Raw genomic sequence first — 22,275 nt, forward strand, 5'->3', positions numbered from 1 at the left:
AATTTGTACTAAATCACAACCAGTTGATAATAAAGTTTGTTTAAGGTTGGAAAGAAATTGAGAAGTTTGAATTTTGAGATACAAGTCCACATTCAAAGGTTAACCAGCGTTTGGGCATAATAATTGAACTGAAGAATATACAAGGAGGAAATATCATATGAAACACTTCTACCATTTCTTTTTCTCTTTTTTTTTTTTTTTAATTATTCCAAGGGTATCCCCCAGCCGAAAGTCCAGGACTAATCCCCTCGAAACGTAGAGATCACGCGATTGTGGGTACAATCTCTTCCAACAAAGTCTTTTCTATACACACGGTCAGATATCGAATCGTTGTCAGCATGCTTAAAGGACCCAGCTATCCACCAACTGTGTCGGGGCTTTGTTAGTTCTTTTTTTCATACATGAATATGTGGGATAATTGTCCTGCAGGTTTAGGCAATAGCGGACCTAGAGTTTTTTTTTAATGTTTGCACACTTAAAATAAAAGAATAAAGGAAAAAAATTTTAAAGAAAAAATTAAATATATTAAAATACAAAAGAATATATAAAAAAAAAAACTTTGAATAATATAAAAAAAGAAATCAAGAGTCAACTAAATTGTTACAATAGAATATTTTGGGTCCTCAATAAAAATTATGGGCCTCAATTTAATCTCTTAGGGGAAAAAAAGTCTACTCGTGATCCCTCAAAATTCAAAAATAGATCCAGGTAATCAAAATCATGGTCCTCTGAAATTCAAAAAGATCTACATTAATCCCTCAAAAGGACGAACATGAGTCTATTTTAGATTTTAAAGTGATCACGAGTCAACTTTTTTTTAAGAGATTAAATTGGATCCTGTGATTTTTGTTCATGACCCAAAATATATTTTATTTTATTTTATTCCAAAAAATTTGTGTGTGCACTTGCACACACTAAAACATACACAGGTCCGCCACTGGGTCTAGGGGGAATCCAGGAGGACTACCATCAATGGACTAAGTTACACCAAGTGTAGTAAGTGAGTCTGATACCATGTCTCAATTCAAAATCTTAAAATATTAAGTTTATAAGTGTTTCCATTTATATGCATTTCACTTAACCTATTATCAACTAATATGAGACTTCATCGCACTTGAAAATCCTAACCTATGAAGCATCAACATTTCAAAAATCCTGATATGTTGTGTTCGACACTTTCCGACAATCCGACACTTTCGACACTCTAATACTCATTGTAAAGACTCAAAAAAAGGTTAAAAGATTACGTTGTGTTGCATTTTGAGTTTCAATTATTAGATTCATTAGATTACAATTACGATTTTATTGAGTTTAATATAAATATTTAGAATATTTTATGTTTCTTTGTAAAATTGATGGGTATTATAAGTTTAGCTTTATTTTTTTATCAAATTATTGAATACTAAATATAATATACACTACATAAATTAAAAATATTATATAATATTAAAATGTGTTCTTACATGTCAAAATTTAATATTTTATAGAATTAACGTATCGGAGTATTGTGTTATGTCGTATCCCGTGTCAATATCGATGTAACATAGACCCGAACAATAATTGCCCGAAATGACAAATGAATGAACGGGGGGAAAAGTTAGATATAATCTTTGATTTTATGTTGAAGGACTTGTACCAGCCACTACTTTGACTCCTCCATGAGTTCAGGACAAGTCCGAATATTAAGACGCAGAACTCCAACTGATTGAGGACCCCATCACCGTCAAAGTCACCTTTGCTTGTGAGGGAAGATCCAAGCAAAGATGAATTCCTCTTGAGGCTGTCAAAGAAGGCAAATGCTCATTTAATGTACCTGCTAAGAAATAAAAATAAAAAGTAGGAAAACACTTCTTAACAATGACCGCTAGCAAACATACCAATTTAAAGTTAACACGTTATTAATTATGGAAAATGTCTCTCTTTTTCCCTGCACAACCTTAAAATCTGTGCCTTATGTTTTTGTTTTTTTAAACGGAAACATTAGGCTAATGTGAAAGGAGATAATAAGTCTCTCTCTTATTAAGGGTGTTCGCGATCTGAATGGGATCACTTTGAAAGCAAAAATCATCTGATTAAATTCCTTCGTTTTGATCATGTAATCATCCATTCATTTTGAATTTTTTTCCAAATCCGATCCAATCCAATTTTTTTCGGTTTGGATTGGATTGGATTGATCGGTTTTTGGTTTTTTGAAAATCTTAAAATTTGTTTCATGATTATTGTGCAAATAATATCTTTTATATATATTGGCTTTATAATTATTTTTTTGAAATACAAAAGCATCACTAAATGATAATATAATTTTTTCTTTTCGGCAATGAGATATGAAGTTCTACACAGATGAAATTTTGTTGATAAATTGTGACTTGGTTTTTTCTTGAGTTTAGTTGATGGGTTAATGAGTCTTGTATTTAGAAACTTTTGAGCTATGATTGAGGAAAAACTCAAGTAGGTAGAGGGGAATTAATATATTGGATCGGTTTTCATCAACCAATCCAAAAATCGATCCAATTCAATTAAAATTTGTGATTTTTTTCGGTTTTCAATTTATTTGGTTATCGATTTTTTGATTCGGTCACCGCGGTTTGAATCAGTTTGTATCAGTTGATAAACACTCCTATCTCCTACACACTCAAAATGATATGGAACCTACTTCAATTTTTTTTTTCCTGTGCAATGGGACTCACATAAATTAATGAGTGTAGCATGAGATATCTTATCTCCAGTTGTATAAGAAAATATAATCCCCTTTTTGATTGCAGTGGAACTCACAATAATTTTGTCTCTACAACACGAAATAAAATATTTCTTGTTAGGTGAAAAAATTAATACCCTATTAATTAAACACTTATTAACAAAGAAGAAATTGTTTACTATAATAGGTTGCTATAATTTGGTCAGAATTCAATATTAAACTAAAACAAAGAGAAAAGGAAGCGGAAAATGTAAATCGTTATAATTATTTCCTTTTTATTTTTATTTTTAGTGTTCGATATCAAGATTCAACAGAATGTCTTTCGCTTTCCTCTATTTCTATATTACTTTTGCTGGCCTAATTAATAGATTTGACTTTTATGTACTCAAATGGCAAATGCAATTTTACAGCTGTGTTTTCTTTCCTTTTTATGAATTGAAATTACATCATTAATTGAGTTTCTTGCTTTGCTGATCATGTATAGTTTCATTATTGCTTTTCCTTGTTCGTTTCTTGATTGTTTGTTAGTTTCCAATTTTTCAGTGTTAATATAATTATATAGCGACAATGGAATTTAAATTCCCTTTCAGTTTTCGCTCTTTTATAAATTGCATTCTATTTAGTTAAATAAAAATTTTAAAATTAAAATGAATAATTTATAATTGACGCACTTTTCAAAAACTTTAAAAAATATTTAATAAGTCCACTCAAATAATAATAATAATAATGAGTTGTTAATATCCATTGAACTAAATGCTTTCACACTCACTACTTATAAAGAATTAAATAGTTCTAGTGTAAGGAATATGACCCAACATTGATGGTATGAACAAGGAGCACCCACTAATTCCAACGACTCATAGGACAGATTTTAATGATATAATTGATTGTGGTCGGTCTACTAGACAAAGACAAATTTCTACTACAATAAAGAAGGAGAAAAAACAGACAAACTTCAACCAGCCAACAAATTAATTAAATATAAGAAAGCTGCACAACATAGAATTTTATCAAGAAATATTTTTATAAAAAGATTTGCTATCGAGTTCTCAAAACATTAGTTAAGGAAATATAATTAACAAAAGAAAGTTATTAATCTCATGTCACATAAGATAAGTATTTTATGTGGATGAAACAAAATTGTAGGGTCCATAATTTTTAAAAAAAGAAAAAAAGAAAAGAAAAAAATAGACACAAGATTTTATGAGTGTGCAAAATAAGATAATTATCTTATGTAACAAAAGATAATTATCTTCCATTAACAAAATAGAAATATATTTCTCATATTGAATGAGATAATTTTATCTCATTCAACACACAAAAAGTGAATGGAATTCAATTTTTTTTCTTTCTCTCTCTTTCTCTTAATATTTCATCCACTTTTTTTTTTATGTTACACGAGATAATTTGTCTCATGTGAGAAATATATTCTTCATTGACAAAATGAAAATATTCATTATTTAAAATATCATTTGTTTCGAGAAGAGAAATTATTTTATTTTATTTGTTACTTAAAAAAACTAAGATATTAACAATTTTTAATCTGGCCAATGCAAAGTTGCACACCTATACCCTGGATTTTGATTACCTACGTTGCAAGGCAAATAATGGTTGACTTAGGTCTAAGTATCGGTCAAAATGATTTTCTTGTTGAAGACCAGGAACTATGGCGTAGTTTTTCTACATGGCTATTAATTATTCAATTGACGTGCATGTGACTGTTATTACCTAAATTATAACACTCTTCCACGTGAAAATTCCATCAAAGTCAGGGAAAAAAAAGTATCATTTAAAAGGACACAAGTTGTGTCCTTTTAGATGATTTACACAAAGTATAACTGGTCATATTTTGTGTAAATCTAAAAAGTTTTTTTTTTCTCTTCTCAGTCACATCACTGACGTGTGAAGTGAAAAAAAAAAATAACTTCTCAAAATTACAAAAAATATGACCAATTATATTATGTGTAAGTTACTAAACCCTCAAAGTTATTACCTAAATTAGCATGCATTACCGTGGCATACCATGTCACAGCAGATATTACACCTCAATGTGTTGTACGTTTTTACAAAGTCATAATTAACCATTAAAATATCCAAAAACTATAAGTTTCTGCATTTTGTGCTGTGTGTATATATACATCTTTTCACTGTAAACACTTTACATATCCTAAAACATGTGTACGATGTTCTATCTACTATGAATGCTAGTTTGCAGTTTGGTAACCATCTTCTTTATGAGATCATTGAATTTATGGAGTGCTCCTGCATCAATGCCAAGATGAAATTCAATAATACAAGGTAAGCCTGTGATATCATCGACATGTTTATATCATTTTAATTCGCCTTAGAGGGTTAGTTTCTTTCAGCTAATAATCAGCAGCTTTAGATCTTAGAAATAAAAGGGGTTGTGCTATTGATTAATACAATTACAAACTATAAATAATCTGTAAGTAATTATTTCAAAAAATGATGAAGCTCAACTTTCTTTGTGAATTCACAGGTACTATTGACACTGCTAGTGATAGAGGAACATATATATTGAAGAACAAAAAAAAACAACCTGATGAGAGGCTTTATCTTGCTTCTGTTCTGCCTCACCTTGCTGAATAATATAGCAGCCTTCACTGTTAGAGACACTATTAATACAATGCAATCTATCAATGATGGTGAGATCATAATTTCAGCTGGAGAAAGCTTTGCATTGGGATTCTTTAGTCCAAACAATTCCATGAACCGTTATGTTGGAATTTGGTATAATAAAATCCCAATAAAGACAGTAGTATGGGTTGCCAACAGAGACAACCCCATCACTGACTCATCAGGGGTTTTGAAGATCAATGAAACTGGGATTCTAGTCCTTCTCAACCATAACAAGAGTGTCATTTGGTCTTCCAATTCAACAAGGTCAGCGAAATATCCAGTTGCAAAGCTTTTAGATTCTGGAAATTTCATTGTTCAGGATAGCAGCAATAATGAGCCAACAGATTTTCTGTGGCAAAGTTTTGATTATCCACTTGACACACTCTTGCCAGGAATGAAGTTTGGAAGAAATCTAGTTACAGGCCTGAATAGATACTTGTCATCATGGAATAGCTCTGATGATCCATCTCATGGTAAATATAACTATCAACTTGATATTAGTGGATATCCACAATTTGTTTTAAGAGAAGGCACTGTAAAAAGGTTTCGTTTGGGATCATGGAATGGTGTTCAGTTTAGTGGGGCGCCTCAGGTGAAACAAAATGCTATATATAGGTTTATGTTTGTTTCTAATGAGGAAGAGATATATTATACATTTGAACTTTTCAACAAGTCATCTCTTAATAGGGTGGTGTTAACAACAGATGGATATATCAGGAAGATTTATTGGAGTGGAGAAGAAAATGGTTGGAGTGAATTTTCTAGAATGCCTTTGGATGACTGTGATTACTATGAAAAATGTGGAGCATATGCTAGTTGTAATATAAACAATTTTCCTGTATGTGATTGCTTGGATGGATTTGTGCAGCACAATGTGGCAGATATATATAGTGATTGTGTCAGGAGAACTTCACTGAGTTGCCATGGAGATGGGTTTTTGAAGTATTCTGGGCTGAAATTACCAGACACAGATGGATCCTGGTTTGATAGAAATATGAGCCTTGAAGATTGTAGGGTGTTGTGTCTGAAGAATTGTTCCTGTTCAGCATATACAGCTTTGGATATGAGTAAAGGGCCAAGTGGATGCTTACTCTGGTTTGGTAATCTGACTGACATAAAAGAATTGCCTGCATCTGATGAAGATGTTTACATAAGGATGGCTGGGACAGAAATAGGTAAGAGTTTGTCTCCCAAATTGAAAGTTTTCTTTCCTTTTTCTTCTTGTTTTCTCTCTTTAACTGTATTTTTTTTAGAAGCTCATGAAGGAAAGCACTCACATAAATCCAACATCTGGAAGAAAGAGACTGTTATCATAAGCTGTGTGGCGCTTATAGGAATTTTAATCCTAAGCTTAACCTTCATCATTTATAGACGGCAGAAAGGCAGTTAAGTAATTCTTGACCTATGAGATTAAATTATTTGAGTCTTGATTGTTATATACTTTATACTTACTGTTAATCACCAAGAGACAATAGGTATTCATTGTAATCCTTGTTATATTAAACTACACAACATTGGTGCTATTATATAGCAAACCAATTGAAGAATGCAAAGAGACACACTTAATGTGGGACTTCTATACTATGTACAGCAACACTCCCCCTCAAGCTGGAGCATATAGATCGTATGCACCAAACTTGTTACATATCTGGTCTATCCTAGGTCCTCTCAAAGACTTAGTAAATACATCAGCTAATTGATCATTTGAGTTGACAAAACGAGTGACTATATCTCCTGAGAGAACCTTTTCCCTAAGGAAATGACAATCTATCTCAATGTGCTTAGTCCTTTCATGAAACACTGGATTTGAAGCAATATGCAAAGCAGCTTGATTATCACAAATGAGAGATGTTGGGCCAGTGTCTCCAAACTTGAGTTCCTTCAGTAGCTGTTTTAACCAGATGAGTTCACAGGTAGTTGTGGCCATGGAGCGATATTCTGCTTCAGCACTTGATCTAGCAACTACACTTTGCTTCTTACTTCTCCAGGAAATCAAGTTATCTCCAACGAATACGCAATACCCAGAAGTGGATCTTCTATCAATAGGAGAACCTGCCCAATCAGCATCTGAGTATCCTACAACTCTGGTATGACCTTTGTTTTCATAGAGAAGACCTTTGCCAGGAGCAGTCTTGATGTACTTGAGGATACGGATTACTGCATTCCAGTGATCTTCACAGGGAGAATTCAAGAACTGACATACTACACTGACTGCAAAGGAAATGTCTGGTCGAGTAACTGTGAGATAGTTCAGTTTCCCAACCAATCTTCTATACCTTTCTGGATCAGAAAATATCTCCCCCTGATTTGGTAAAAGCTTGACATTTGGATCCATAGGAGTATCAACGGGCTTAGCATTTAACAATGTTGTTTCCTCAAGAATATCCATAGCATATTTTCTCTGTGATAGTACAATGCCATCTTTGGATTGGACCACTTCTATCCCTAAGAAATATCGGAGTCTTCCAAGGTCCTTTGTTTGAAAATGATGGCACAAATGTTGTTTTATCTGAGTTATGCCATGAGTATCATTACCTGTAATGACGATATCATCAACATATACTACCAAATAAATAGAACCTGAATCAGAGTGTTTGTAAAAGACTGAGTGATCAGCCTCACTTCGAGTCATGCCAAACTGCTGCACAACAGTGCTAAACCTTCCAAACCAAGCCCGGGGAGACTGCTTTAGACCATACAAGGTTCTTCGGAGACGACAAACTAGGTTAGACTCCCCCTGAGCAACAAACCCAAGAGGTTGCTCCATATAAACCTTGTTAAGAACCTTGAGGTCACCACCCCAAAAGCTAGCTCAAAGGGTGGGAGTGCCCAAGGCCTTATAAACCTCACATTAGTTGCCCATACAACCAATGTAAGACTATATTTCTCAACACGCCCCCTCACACGAGAGCCCACTGGGTTTGAAGGGTAGACAACATACAAGTCCACCTATATGTGGAAATTCCACTACAAAGAAAATGGGTGGCGGTGAGATTTCGATGGCTCTGATACCATGTTAAGAACCTTGAGGTCACCACCCCAAAAGCTAGCTCAAAGGGTGGGAGTGCCCAAGGCCTTATAAACCTCACATTAGTTGCCCATACAACCAATGTAAGACTATATTTCTCAACAAACCTCTTCCCGCAAATCACCATGGAGGAAAGCATTCTTTATGTCCAGCTGATACATAGGCCAGTGATGAATGGCTGCCATAGTAATAAAGAGGCGAACAAAAGTCATTTTCGCCACGGGAGAAAATGTGTCACCATAGTCAAGGCCAAATATCTGAGTATAACCTTTAGCCACCAAGCGGGCCTTAAGACGGTCCACCTGACCATCCAGACCAACTTTAACTGTGTATATCCATCGACAGCCAACAACAGACTTCCCAGAGGGAAGGGGAACCAGATCCCAGGTACCACTACACTGAAGTGCACTCATCTCATCAATCATGGCCTGTCGCCAACCAGAATGTGATAACGCCTCACCTGTAGTCTTAGAAACAGATACAGAAGAAAGAGAAGAGAGGCAAGCAAAATGGGATGGTGAAAGACGATGATAACTCAAATTTATTAAATACCTGGGAGGGGGACGAGAATCACGAGTACCTTTCCGGAGTGCAATGGGCACATCAATGTCAGACGGAAGGATCGGAGCTGCCGGAGGAATGATAACGGAAGTGAGTCCACAGGAGCCTCGGTAACAATAGGGGCAGACTCGGTGGGGGCAGGGTCCTGGGGAACAGGGGGACGTTGCCGACGATGATAGACCTGGAGGGGGGGAACATGGGCGGGAATAGGGACGGGGACATCGAAAGAAGGAGATGGTGAAGGTATATAGTGAACTGAAACAGGTGGTAAAGGTAGCTGAGCAGCAACAGAATCACTGGGATGGGAGGAGGAGTCAAAGAATGTAATAGACTCAAAGAATGTAACATCCGCCGAGACAAAGTAACGACAAAGACTAGGAGAATAACAACGATAACCCTTTTGTGAGCGGGGGTAACCCAGGAAAATACATTTATGTGACTTAGCAGATAACTTGTCAAGACCAGGACTGAGATTGTGGACAAAACAAGTAGAACCAAAGATGTGAGGAGTGAGTGGGTACAAAGGTTGATGGGGAAACAACACAGAATGTGGTACCTGATTATGAAGTACGGAGGAAGGCATTCGATTAATGAGATAACAAGCTGTGAGGACAGCATCGCCCCACTACTGAATGGGATATGACCATGTAACAAAAGTGTCCGAGTAGTCTCAATTAGGTGACGGTTCTTGCGTTCAGCAACCCCATTCTGTTGAGGGGTGTGTGAACATGATGTCTGGTGAAGGATGCCGTGAGATGCAAAGAAAGGTTTGAAACTGATGAGACAAATATTCATGAGCATTGTCACTTCGAAAAATGCGAATCGAAACACCAAATTGAGTAAGGATTTCATTAAAGAACTTGTTAAAAATAGAAAACAATTCAGACCGATTTTTCATTAAAAATAACCAAGTACATCGAGAATAATCATCGATGAAAGTGACAAAATATCTGTACCCCATAGTGGAAACGGTACGACTAGGACCCCAAATATCTGAATGAACTGAAGCAAAAGGAGACGAAGACCGACGACCGACACGATCGGGAAACGAACTACGAGTGTGCTTCCCTAACTGACACGACTCACAAGACAAACTAGATAAATTTGAGAAACGTGGGACCATCTTCTGGAGCTTAGCAAGATTTGGATGACCCAACTGAGCGTGGATAGTAAGTGGAGAATCCACAACAGAGCACACTGGAACAGAAGTTGAAAGCTGATAAAGGCCATTGGACTCAGATCCGACGCCAAGTGTCCTCCTCGAGCTCCGATCCTGCAAAATGACAGACTCTTTAGTGAAAGAAATAATACAGTCAAGGGATTGAGTCAAGCGACTAATGGAAATAAGATTGAAAGGAGAATGAGGAACATAAAGCACATTCTCAATGGGAATAGAAGGAAAAAGGAGAACAGTGTCAATCCCTTGGGACTGAACCAGTGACCCATTAGCCATAGTGATACTGGGCAGGGGACCAGATGTACAGAGAGAGGTAAATAAAGACTTATTACCAGAAATATGGTCAGATGCACCAGAATCGAGAATCCATGGACCAAGAGAGGGCGAGTGAGAAACACCAGCAAAGGAATTACCCGTGTGTGCACTAGAGGCAGTGGTACCAGGAGGTGGCTGTGATCCAGCAATCAAGGCAGAGTCCGAGGCAGGAACAGTAGTCTGAGGAAAATGAGCGGAGCGAGGAGGGCGACCGTGAAGATCCCAGCAACGATCAATAGTATGACCCGGCTGTTTGCAATGAGTGCAGAGAAAGCGTCTCGTAGAGGGTTTGCTTCCACGTGCAAAACCCTTGGAGACAAGAGCAGATGGGTCAATTGAAGAGGGAGCAGATACTGCAGGCTCCATAGAAGTCTTAGGTGGAATGCGAAGCAACGTAGACCAAACAGAGTCCAGCGATGGAACCAGCAACGAAAAGCAAAGATCTGCCTGTGAATAGTGACCAGCAAGGGAAAAGACACTGTAGGAAGCCGAAACGAAGTCGAAACAACAAAGTGAGGACAGATCCAAGTGCGCAAGGAGAAGACGAAGGGAATCGTGGTGGTCCGACGGCCAACCGGAGTGGGACGCGCCGCCACGTGCCGCTGCAACAAAACGGGTTGCAGCCGCTGTTTGACGCGCGTGGAGGAGGATCTGAGGATGGGTCCTGGACAGAAAGGAGCGCCTTCTCGTGGCGATCAGATCGATATGGGTTTCACCGGAAAAGTCGCCGGAGACGGCGGTGAACGGCGGTGGACGGCGGTGGACAGTGGTGCCTAATGGCGGCAGTGATCAGACAGGTCCGTAGACGATATATGGAAGCCGGAAACTGACAGATACGACTGTTGTCGGGGAAAAAAAAATTTACTCAGCAGACAGTGGTCCACCGGAAAAAAAAACGCGGATTAGGATTCCTCTTGTTAGGCTCTAGATACCATGTTAATCACCAAGAGACAAGAGGTATTCATTGTAATCCTTGTTATATTAAACTACACAACATTGGTGCTATTATATAGCAAACCAATTGAAGAATACAAAGAGACACACTCAATGTGAGACTTCTATACTATGTACAGCAACACTTACTACAAACTTAGGCTGTTATCCACAAATTAGGATCACCAATCACCATTATCTGTTGTTGAGATATATAGTGACACATTGGTTGTATGTGCAACTAATGTGGAGTTTATAAGGTCTTGGGCTCTCCCACCCTTTGAGCTAGCTTTTGGGGTGGTGTATTCCAATGTGGGACTATATATCTCAACACGCCCCCTCACACGAGAGCCCACTCCCCCTCACACGAGAGCCTACTGGGCTTGAAGGGTGGACAACATACAAGCCCACCTACATGTGGAAATTCCACTACGAACAAAGTGGGAGGCGGTGAGATTTCGAACGCTCTGATACCATGTAAAGAACCTTGGGAGACACCACCCCAAAAGCTAGCTCAAAGGGTGGGAGTGCCCAAGACCTTATAAACTCCACGTTAGTTATATATCTCAACACGCCCCCTCACACGAGAGCCCATTGGGCTTGAAGAGTGGACAATGCAACAGGTCCAGTCTACCTGTGCTAAGAAACGCCACAAGAGAAAGTGGGGGGCGGCGAGGCTCTGATACCATGTAAAGAACCTTGGGATACACCACCCCAAAAGCTAGCTCAAAGGGTGGGAGTGCCCAAGGCCTTATAAACTCCACATTAGTTGCTCATACAACCAATGTGGGACTATATATCTCAACACCATTTAAAGATCAAAAGCCTTTAATACAAATGAGAAAAGTTAACCACATAAACAAAGTGAGTCATGTTGTCAGCTGTAACACCCCGTTCTAGAACCGGATTGTTATCATTGCGTACGGCATTAAGCGCAGTTACAATCACATTGGTTCAATTAGAAAACCGGATAAATTTTTCCTTTTTAAACAAGCCGGATTTAAATAACCAAGTGCGTGATCATAACTATATATACTTCGCGGAATAGTGGGACTAAACTTAATATTATATTCCCATTCTACTTGACAGTACGTCGTTAAATGTCTTCATCACTTTAATCATCAAATTAATTATAAACTCCTTTTATGATTCCCATCTTCTACTATGTTATATTATTCTTCATCAGCTACGCGTGGGTTCAAACCGCACTCAAATCGGAGCACCGTAGCCAAAGTTATGCATTTTCTAAGAAAAGGGTGCGAAACCTCTAGAACCCCCGCGCCCGTAGCGTGAGATCCACGCCCAGAGCGTGGGAAAACAGAAAGTTGACGCCCCAAGCGTGGATCTGGCGCCCCAAGCTTGGATGCTACTGTCTGATCTCGTAATTTGGCGCCCCAAGCGTGAATCTGGCGCCCCAGGCGCCATCCACAGGGCTGGGTGACCCAAAACAAGGTCATTTAACCTACCTATGGTTTTCCACTCATAACTTGAGCTATACTCACTCAAATTACACCATTTTGGTCTCTATGGAAAGCTAAGAGAAATGTCTACAACTTCCATAGAGACATCAAAGTCCAATTCCATCACATTGGGTATGAAAATTGGTCAACCGGACGGGATGTATTTGTTTTCTCAACATTTTCCAATTTAGCACTAGGTACCTAATATAATTTCCAGCTCAACAATCCAATATTCATCATGCATTCATATCCTTCAAGTAAATAGCATTAATACAAGTTTAATTACATAACGGGGGACTTAGCTACAAAAGGCTATGATCATCTCTTGGCTCTCATCAACCGAAGAGATATCCAATGGCATGATCATAGGCTAAGTCCATCAAATATAACGAGATATACATACGTCAATGCTATCAATGATCAATCCTATACATGTAAATCTACAAAATAACATGTATGATCTCAAAACATCATTTTCTTCATGCATGATCTACTGCAAATAAGGCCACTTGCCATCAGAGGCTCCTGCAGCATCCTTACCTGAAAGGGGGTCCCCACAACACGGGGTGAGATATACGAATATATCCAGTAAACCAGGGGTCCTTGGAGCATCTCTCTACCCCACAGTTCCATATCAGTGTAATAGCAATAACAATAATAATGCAGTAAATACATATCTATGCAAAGTGCAATACATCTCCAGGAGAAATCCCTCGAGCTCTCAAGCTGTCCTAAGGAAACTCAGATGCAAATAGTCCTACTGGCCAGCTAACTACCAAGTATGATTTACGCATCGTCATGCAACATACCAACATAGGGAAACACCATACTATGCCACACCAAATGCATACACATACGTATAACAAAGCATTACACTATTTTATTGCATTTATATACACAATCACAACCTCTACCCTTTCAGGGCTTGGTAGAACAGTCAAGGGAATTACACCCAAGGTCCGAAGGCTTACCTCAAGCTTTAGCCAACCTTTGTTCCCACCAACAGTTTCTGCAACCAGTTACAATTATCCACTCACCAAACAAAACCTACACAAGGTTTAATGCAATTAACACATATTGCATCCAATCACATCTCATAGCTATCAACCAAGCTATACAATTCATACCAAACATAAGCATGAACTTACCTATCCAATGGAGCTAATCAAGCTCCATAGCTTGCTCCAATGGTTGGTCTCTCAAGGTTGGTCCAATTGCCTCAATCCTAGACAACACCAAGGCATAATCAACAACCAACCAAACCATTTATTAACAATGCAAGAAATCCAATCTCTAAGTGTCATATTCTTGCCATTTTCCAAATATACTCACTTAGCTATCTAAGCTCATTTTCACCGATTAAATGTCGTTCCTAGCATTTTTCACAACATGCTCTAAGCTCCATTCTTCCTAGAACATAGCTAATTTAACAACATTTCATCAAAAACCCTAAAACACTATTCATAAACCCTAACTCATGCAATTTTCCATGAAAATAAGGTTCAAGGGGTAGAATCTTACCACCAATGGTTGCACAACCAAGCAAGGAGCGCTCCTCAAGCTCCCATGGAGGTAGAAATTCCCAAAACCCCAAAATCTCACAAAGGGCCGAATTTTTGAGAGGCAATATCTCTCTCCACAATGCTCCCCACTTAAAACTAAGCTAGGATTATGAAAGAGGGGAAGATTTAGAGTGATTTAGGCTTTTGAATCATCCAAAACGGTTGGGATTTGCTCCCTCCTCTCTCTTTTCTTCTCTCTCCCTTTCTTCTTCTTTTTCTTCTTCTTCTTCTTCTCTATTTTCTGGCGTCGACGGGTTTGGGGAGGGAATTGGGTTCCTTTAGTTACTTTATCACTTAACATAGGTTAAGTGGTAACATGTGGGTATTAGTTCGCCTATCTATTCAACTCCATTAATTATCAAACTTTACCTGGAATTTTATTCTAGGAATATTTATAATTTTATTTTTATATTTTGGGCACTTTCGCCAGTATCCATTTATATCCCTTAATTTTCACTGAGTACACTTTTTAACTCCAAAGTGATTCAGATTCATTTCATTAAGCCTTATACTTAATTTTACTCACTAAAACTATTGAAAAGAAGTTTTTGTATATTGATATTGAATAAATTACATGAGTGAGTATTTATACAAGAAAGAATCGCTAAGAATGACTAAGCGATGACTAATCAATCCTATCACAATCCTAATCACAATCAATTCTAATCAATCACAATTAATCCTAATCAATCATAATCAATCCTAATTAATAGGAAATAAAAACGGAAACATATTTGAATTCTAATTTTCTACACTCCCCCTCAAGTTGGGAGGTAAATATTGATCATTCCCAACTTGCCAATCAAGTCTTCGAATGCTGGACGGTGTAGGCCCTTGGTAAGGACATCTGCCGTTTGCTCTTTGGTTGGAACATATATCAAATGCACACTTCCATCATCTAATTTTTCTTTGATGAAGTGACGATCAACTTCCACGTGCTTTGTTCGATCATGATGCACAGGATTTTGAGCAATGCTAACAGCTGCCTTGTTGTCACAATATAGTTTTATTGGTAGGGAATATGAAATCTTCAACTCTTGAAGAAGTCTTCTCAACCAGATTCCTTCACAAACTCCATGAGCTAAAGCTCGAAATTCTGCTTCAGCACTACTTCTTGCAACCACTGTTTGCTTTTTGCTTCTCCAAGTAACAAGATTTCCCCACACATAGGTGCAATAGCCTGAGGTAGATCTTCTGTCTACTGATGAGCCTGCCCAATCTGCATCAGTGTAGATTTCAATTGTCCTTTTATACCCCTTTTTAAAGAATAATCCTCTTCCTGGAGTATTCTTGAGGTATCTAAGCACCCTATAGACTGCACTAAGATGCTTCTCCTTGGGTGAGTGCATGAATTGACTAATCATACTCACCGCAAAGGCAATGTCAGGACGCGTATGAGATAAGTAGATTAGTTTACCAACCAATCGTTGATATTGTTCTTTATCCACCTCATTCCCATCTTCAATACCTAACTTGGTATTAGGTTCCACAGGTGTCTCAGCAGGTTTACACCCTAACATTCCTGTTTCCAACAAAAGATCTAGAACATATTTCTTTTGTGTTAGAGTGATGTCTGTTTTGCTCCTAGCAACTTCCATACCAAGGAAATATTTGAGAGTGCCAAGGTCTTTGAGTTCAAATTGAGCTGCTAGAAATTTCTTCAAGGTGTTCAATTCCTCAATATCATCACCTGTAAGAATTATATCATCTACATATACAATAAGAATATCAATTTTACCATCCTTAGAGTGTTTGTGGAAGAGAGTATGATCAGTCTGTGCTTGAATGAAGCCTCTTCTTTTGACTGCTTGTGTGAATTTGTCGAACCATTCTCTGGGAGACTGTTTCAATCCATATAGAGACTTTTTTAGTTTACACACTGATCCATTTCCCTTTTCAAAACCAGGTGGAGGATCCATATAGACTTCTTCATGTAAGTCACCATTTAGGAATGCATTCTTCACATCTAACTGTTGCAGAGGCCAATCTAGATTGGCAGCAAGAGATAAGAGAACTCGGATGGTATTGACTTTAGCAACCGGAGCAAAAGTCTCATGATAATCTATCCCATGAGTCTGAGTGAAACCCTTTGCAACCAATCTTGCCTTGTATCTGTTGATGCTATTATCTGCATTGAATTTTATTGTAAACACCCATTTGCATCCTACTGCCTTTTTTCCTTTGGGTAGGGTCACTATCTCCCAAGTTCCATTTCTTTCTAAAGCATTCATTTCTTCAAAGACAGCATCCCTCCATTTTTTATCATTGAGAGCCTCATGTATATTTCTCGGTATCTTTGTACTATCCAACATAGTATTGAAAGCACGAAACCCTGGGGACAACTTTCCATATGAAATATGATTAGAAATAGGATGAGTAGTACAAGATCGAGTACCTTTTCTGAGAGCAATGGGCAAGTGTAGATCATTTTCACCATGACACTCAAGTATTGGGGTGCTGGAACTAGAACATGGTTCAGAATCCTGGCAGTGTAGAGGCTCTAGGTTATTCACACTTTGAGGAGGCTTTCGCCTGCTATAAACTTGTCCCCATTTTGAGAAGGCTCCTGATGATGAGGATTCTGTAGCTCCCCCTGTTTCCAAAAGTAGAGGTAATACTGTGGCATTAATAGGTTCCCATGACTGATCTTCATCTACTCCTATAGACTCCCCCTGAAGAGAAGTCGAGGGGAAGAAAGGGTCATTCTCAGAAAAAGTGACATCCATAGAGACAAAGACCTTACGAAGAGAGGGTGAATAACACTTATAGCCACGTTGAGTAGGAGAATAACCAATAAAGACACACTTGAGAGACTTAGGATCAAGCTTAGACCGTTGATGGGAGGGAATATGGACAAATACAACACAACCAAATAACTTGAGAGGTAAGGAGGAGACACCTCGGAAGGAAGGGAAGATACGAACAAGACTAGAAAGAGGAGACTGAAATTTCAGAATGCGAGATGGCATTCGATTTATCAGATACGAGGCAGTGAGAACGCCTCTCCCCAAAGATATTTAGGAACACTCGTGGTAAACATAAGAGCCCGAGCAACTTCAAGGAGATGTCGGTTTTTTCTTTCCGCAACTCCGTTTTGTTGGGGTGTGTCAGGACACGAGCTTTGGTGAAGGATGCCATGTTGGGAAAGATATTCTCCAAGAATAGAGTTAAAATACTCTTTGCCATTATCTGTACGAAGAATTTGTATAGCAACTTGGAATTGGGTTTGAACCATGGCATGAAATTTTTTAAACACGGATGCAGCATCGGACTTATCCTTTAGAAGATACACCCAGCAAACTCGAGAATGGTCATCAATGAAGGTAATGAACCATCGAGTACCTGAAATATTTTTAACACGGGCTGGACCCCATATGTCGCTATAAATTAAGGAAAATGGGGAAGAGTCATGGTGAACTTTAGAAGGATAATGAGCACGAGTATGCTTGGCAAGTTGACAAATATCACAAGAAAACAAACTTGGACTTTTATTAATAAATAAGTTTGGCAACAACTTCTGAAGATAAATAAAATTTGGATGGCCTAGCCTACGATGCCACAGCATAACATCATTACATGAATCAAAAGGAAACATAGAGTTTTTTTCTACGAAAACAGCTTCATGAGTCACATCCTCCTCAAAGTAGTAAAGTCCACCATCCTCTCTAGCACTGCCAATCATCCTCTCTGAGTCCTGTTCCTGAAAAACACAACCATGTGGAAAGAATTTAGCAAAGCAATGCAACTCAGAGGTGAGCTTGCTAATGGAAATGAGATTACAAGTCAGAGAAGGAACATAAAGAACTGATGTCAAAGTAATCAGCTCAGAAAGTTTAATGGTTCCGTGTCCCGCAATCTGGGAAAAACTGCCATCGGCGATCTTGACCCGAGAAGGTTCAGAATATGGAGTGTATGAACAAAACAAGCCAAGATTACCTGTCATATGATCAGAGGCTCCAGAATCAAGGATCCAATGATTTTGACTATCAACATGGAAAGTTGTACCTTGCTGGACCACATGACTAGTGGCCTTAGGAGGTTGCTCGTGGTAATAAAAAGAGTGTTTTGAGGAAGCCATGAATAAAAAGAGAAGGGTTGACCGTTGATGAAAAATCAGGTTTTGTAAACTTTTGATCTGACCTCTGGAACAGGAAGGGGAGAAGCCGGCGAGAAGGTCTGTGCAAGTCGCGACGGAAAAAAAACGTCTGGAAGGCGGCGCGTGGTGGCGCGTGCAGCGGCTGACGGCGACGGGTCCAGCGGCGGTCGACTCGTCGGATCCTTCTGAGTCGAATGGTCACCTCACTTTTTTGATCGGAGGTCAGTAAACTAGGTTTCTGTGTTGGACAGATTCAAGGCGGTGTTTAGGAGGTGTTTGACGGTGATGGAAGTGTTTGGATGGTTATTTCAGATTTGAATTAGGGTCGGAACGAACCCGCTCTGATACCATATTGAAAAGAAGTTTTTGTATATTGATATTGAATAAATTACATGAGTGAGTATTTATACAAGAAAGAATCGCTAAGAATGACTAAGCGATGACTAATCAATCCTATCACAATCAATTCTAATCAATCACAATTAATCCTAATCAATCATAATCAATCCTAATTAATAGGAAATAAAAACGGAAACATGTTTGAATTCTAATTTTCTACAAAAACATGCTTAATTATTTAATTACATGTAATTTACTAATTAATTAGGTTAGGTATATTATATAAGCAGCAGAAAAACAATCTGTGTAATCCAAGTTTGCTTCTGTTCTGTTTTAGATTTGGGTTGGGGCAGAAGAAGGTAAAAGAAATGGTGAAGAGTGAGCGTGCTCTACATTTCAATTCTTTTTTATTTACACAACACTTACTACTTTGCAGAAAGAGATGCAAATGCAACAAATGAACACAATGAGGAAGATTCAGAATTACCCTTGTTTGATATGTCTACAATTACTTCTGCAACCAATAACTTTTCAACTGGCAATTTTCTTGGGGAAGGTGGTTTTGGATCGGTTTATAAGGTAATGAAATGATAAAATATTGCTCTTAGCCTAGAATGCATAATATTAATAAATTTTATTTTGTGCAGTGTGCTATAAATCTTATCTCCATATGGTGCAAAAATGGTTAGAAATGGTAATTAAATAGCTTGAGCACCAAGAAAACTTACTTAGTTGTTTCTTGTTAGAAATATATAAAACCATTAATGTAACCTCACCCAACAGCTTAAGTTTTTGGGTTGAAATAGTTCTTTATATGGTATCAGACTCTCAGTGTTGCGGGTTCGATCCTCACCGCCCCGATTTAATTAATAATTAATTAAGTCTTGTGGAGTTTCTTAGCACAAGTAGGTGACCTATACATTGTCCACCCTTCAAGCCCAGTGAACTCTCTTATAAGGGGGAGTTAGAGATATATAAAACCACTAATGTAACCTCACCCAACCGCTTAAGCTTTTGGGTTAAATTGTTTCTTTGCATTTTCATATAACCGTTTTAGACCTATAACTTCATCTATATTCATAGTTATAAAGATGCATGATGGCCTAAACCTGATTTTTTGTCCCATCTTATCAGCTAAACATGCCCTTAACTTGAAATAGTAGGAACACTATTATGCTAACAAAAGTAAGAATCCCTTTTGTAGGAATTTAAATTGACTTGGGACATGAAAATAGGCTACTATTTACAAATTGATCTGTCTTTTCTTGTAAACAATCAACTGCTAATCAGATTCTAATTCATCTTATGTCACATTGTTGAGCTTCAAGAATAAATTTCAAGAATTGTGCATTAAAAAAAAATCACTCCCCGTTACACCCGACTAGCGAGTGTGGGGAAGAGGAAATTCTTGTACGCAGCCTTACCCTTGCATAATTGCAAAGAATTGTGCATTCTTGCAACAAAATTATTCTATTACTGAATGATGAAATTTAAGTAAATTTACCTCAAACAGATTTAATTAAAAATGAAGCTTTTTCAATGTACAATTTGTTACAAATTTAGGGTATCCTGGACGATGGAAGAGAAATAGCTGTCAAGAGGCTCTCAAAGAAATCAAGCCAAGGAATCCAAGAATTCAAAAATGAAGTTTTGCATATTGCCAAACTTCAGCACAGGAATTTAGTGAGGCTACTAGGGTTCTGCATTCAAGCAGATGAAAGATTGCTGGTTTATGAATTTATGCCCAACAAAAGCTTGGACTTCTTCATATTCGGTTTGATTCCAAAAAATCCTTATTCATTGTTTAACTCACTTGGAATTACATTTTCATTTGGTGAATGGAATATTTTTTGTTCAAAAGAACTGCAATTAAACAGATATATCAAAGAATCATACTAGAATGTAAATGGAATTTGCTATATCAAGTCATTCATGACTTGGGGAAGGGAAATAAACTTTTTAGCACTAAATTTTGTTGTTCTGTTACCTAAGGAAATTATTTAAACAAAATCTCAACTAGGTAAAATTAATATGGTTAGTCCTGGAATCATACTTTCTTTATCATGGTTTAGAATCATTTTAAAAAGAGAGTCTAACTTGGTCACCTTTTGAACAGATAAAAAGAAGGGCATGTTACTAGATTGGCCAAGGCGCTTGCACATTATCAATGGGATAGCTCGGGGTCTTCTTTATCTTCATCAAGATTCAAGGCACAGAATAGTTCATAGAGATCTCAAAGCCGCGAATGTTTTGCTAGATAGTGAAATGAACCCAAAAATCTCAGACTTTGGATTGGCTAGAAGCTTTGGAGGGAATGAAGTTGTAGGAAACACACAGCATGTGGTTGGAACCTAGTAAGTGCCAAATGACACCTATATGGTATGAACATAATGGTTAGCTTGTTTTAATTTTTTATTTTTATTTTTATTTTTGGTGTATATGATGTGCAGTGGCTACCTGCCTCCAGAGTATATAATTGATGGAGCTTACTCAACAAAATCCGATGTGTTCAGCTTTGGTGTGTTGATATTGGAGATAGTGAGTGGGAAGAGAAATAAAGGGTTCTGTCATCAAGATAACCTTTTGTCTAATGTAAGCATGAACTTGAAAATTAATCACATTTGGTATGCTTGTGATGTTAACCAAATGGTTTGAAAAATATGCAGGCATGGAGACTATTTACTGAAGGCCAAAGCTCTGAAATAATTGATGCGACAATAAAAGACTCATTCAATTTACCTGCAGTGCTAAGATCAATTAATGTGGGACTACTATGTGTGCAAATAAGTCCAGATGATAGGCCAAGCATGTCATCTGTGGTTATGATGTTGAGTAGTGAATCCACACTGCCTCAGCCTAAAATGCCTGGATTCTTTAGAGATAAAGACCATGTTGGGGACAATTCTTCATCAAGCAGTAATAAACTTTGCTCAAATGATATCACAGTCAGCTTAATGTATGCTCGATAGGTTGCTTTTAATACTTAATTTTGCTAAAGTTTAATATAGGAGGGTCACGGATTCGAGTTTAGGAAATAATTTCTTTGCAAAAATTGAAGGATAACGCTGCATATAATCGACCGGAGCCTTGTATACCAGGAGTTGCTCTGCATGTAGATGTAGATGAGTGCTGGCTAATGTAATTGTAACTGAGTCTTCAACTATTCAGTCACTTTAAATGACATTTTATTCCTTTGTGATGTTTGGTCAATATGCAATTCTATTGTCCCAGATAACTGTATTGCAAAATGTGTCATAAAAACGAATTAGAGAGTCAATTATTGAGATTTCTGATTCATGTTAAACTAATTAAACCGTTTAAGTCAATTGGTTGAACTAAATGACATTATAAAGGTAAATTACGTGCAATAATATAAAACATATATAATTGGCTAAAATATCTTGTGTTTGGGAAGGGTGCTTGATGCCTTGCACCAAATTAATTAATCTGAGCCTCTCATGACTCTTTC

General features: G+C 37.6%; 1 protein-coding gene and 1 long non-coding RNA gene across 2 annotated transcripts; one reads left to right on the forward strand and one right to left on the reverse strand.

The window, feature by feature from the left end:
• The first annotated feature begins 4,876 nt into the window (after nt 1–4,876).
• On the forward strand, nt 4,877–21,911 carry LOC133284486 (G-type lectin S-receptor-like serine/threonine-protein kinase At4g27290). The gene is made up of 9 exons (XM_061481507.1): nt 4,877–4,993; nt 5,196–6,516; nt 6,592–6,720; nt 19,160–19,184; nt 19,247–19,376; nt 20,370–20,580; nt 20,923–21,160; nt 21,257–21,398; nt 21,473–21,911. Exons 2-9 carry the CDS (start codon nt 5,259–5,261, stop codon nt 21,773–21,775), a joined length of 2,436 nt encoding a protein of 811 aa, XP_061337491.1. The 5' UTR covers nt 4,877–4,993; nt 5,196–5,258; the 3' UTR covers nt 21,776–21,911.
• LOC133284493 (uncharacterized) lies at nt 13,173–14,036 on the reverse strand. Its single transcript, XR_009747909.1, has 3 exons — nt 13,958–14,036; nt 13,781–13,856; nt 13,173–13,349 (listed from the first exon to the last, which is right to left on the reverse strand). It is a non-coding gene; the product is annotated as an uncharacterized LOC133284493 (long non-coding RNA).
• Nucleotides 21,912–22,275: the final 364 nt, after the last annotated feature.

Source organism: Gastrolobium bilobum, unplaced genomic scaffold, assembly GCF_033153095.1.
Source record: "Gastrolobium bilobum isolate Gb01-03AN ecotype WA unplaced genomic scaffold, APGP_CSIRO_Gbil_v1 utg1818, whole genome shotgun sequence".
NCBI classification, from domain to species: Eukaryota; Viridiplantae; Streptophyta; class Magnoliopsida; order Fabales; family Fabaceae; genus Gastrolobium; species Gastrolobium bilobum.

Excerpts from the sequence above, each read along its gene's own strand:
- LOC133284486 (XM_061481507.1), top strand. The coding sequence starts at position 5,259 with ATGAGAGGCTTTATCTTGCTTCTGTTCTGCCTCACCTTGCTGAATAAT. Across the intron at positions 6,517-6,591 it reads TGGGACAGAAATAGGTAAGA|CTCATGAAGGAAAGCACTCA; the intron begins GTTTGTCTCCCA and ends TTTTTTTAGAAG. Across the intron at positions 21,161-21,256 it reads CAGCATGTGGTTGGAACCTA|TGGCTACCTGCCTCCAGAGT; the intron begins GTAAGTGCCAAA and ends TATGATGTGCAG.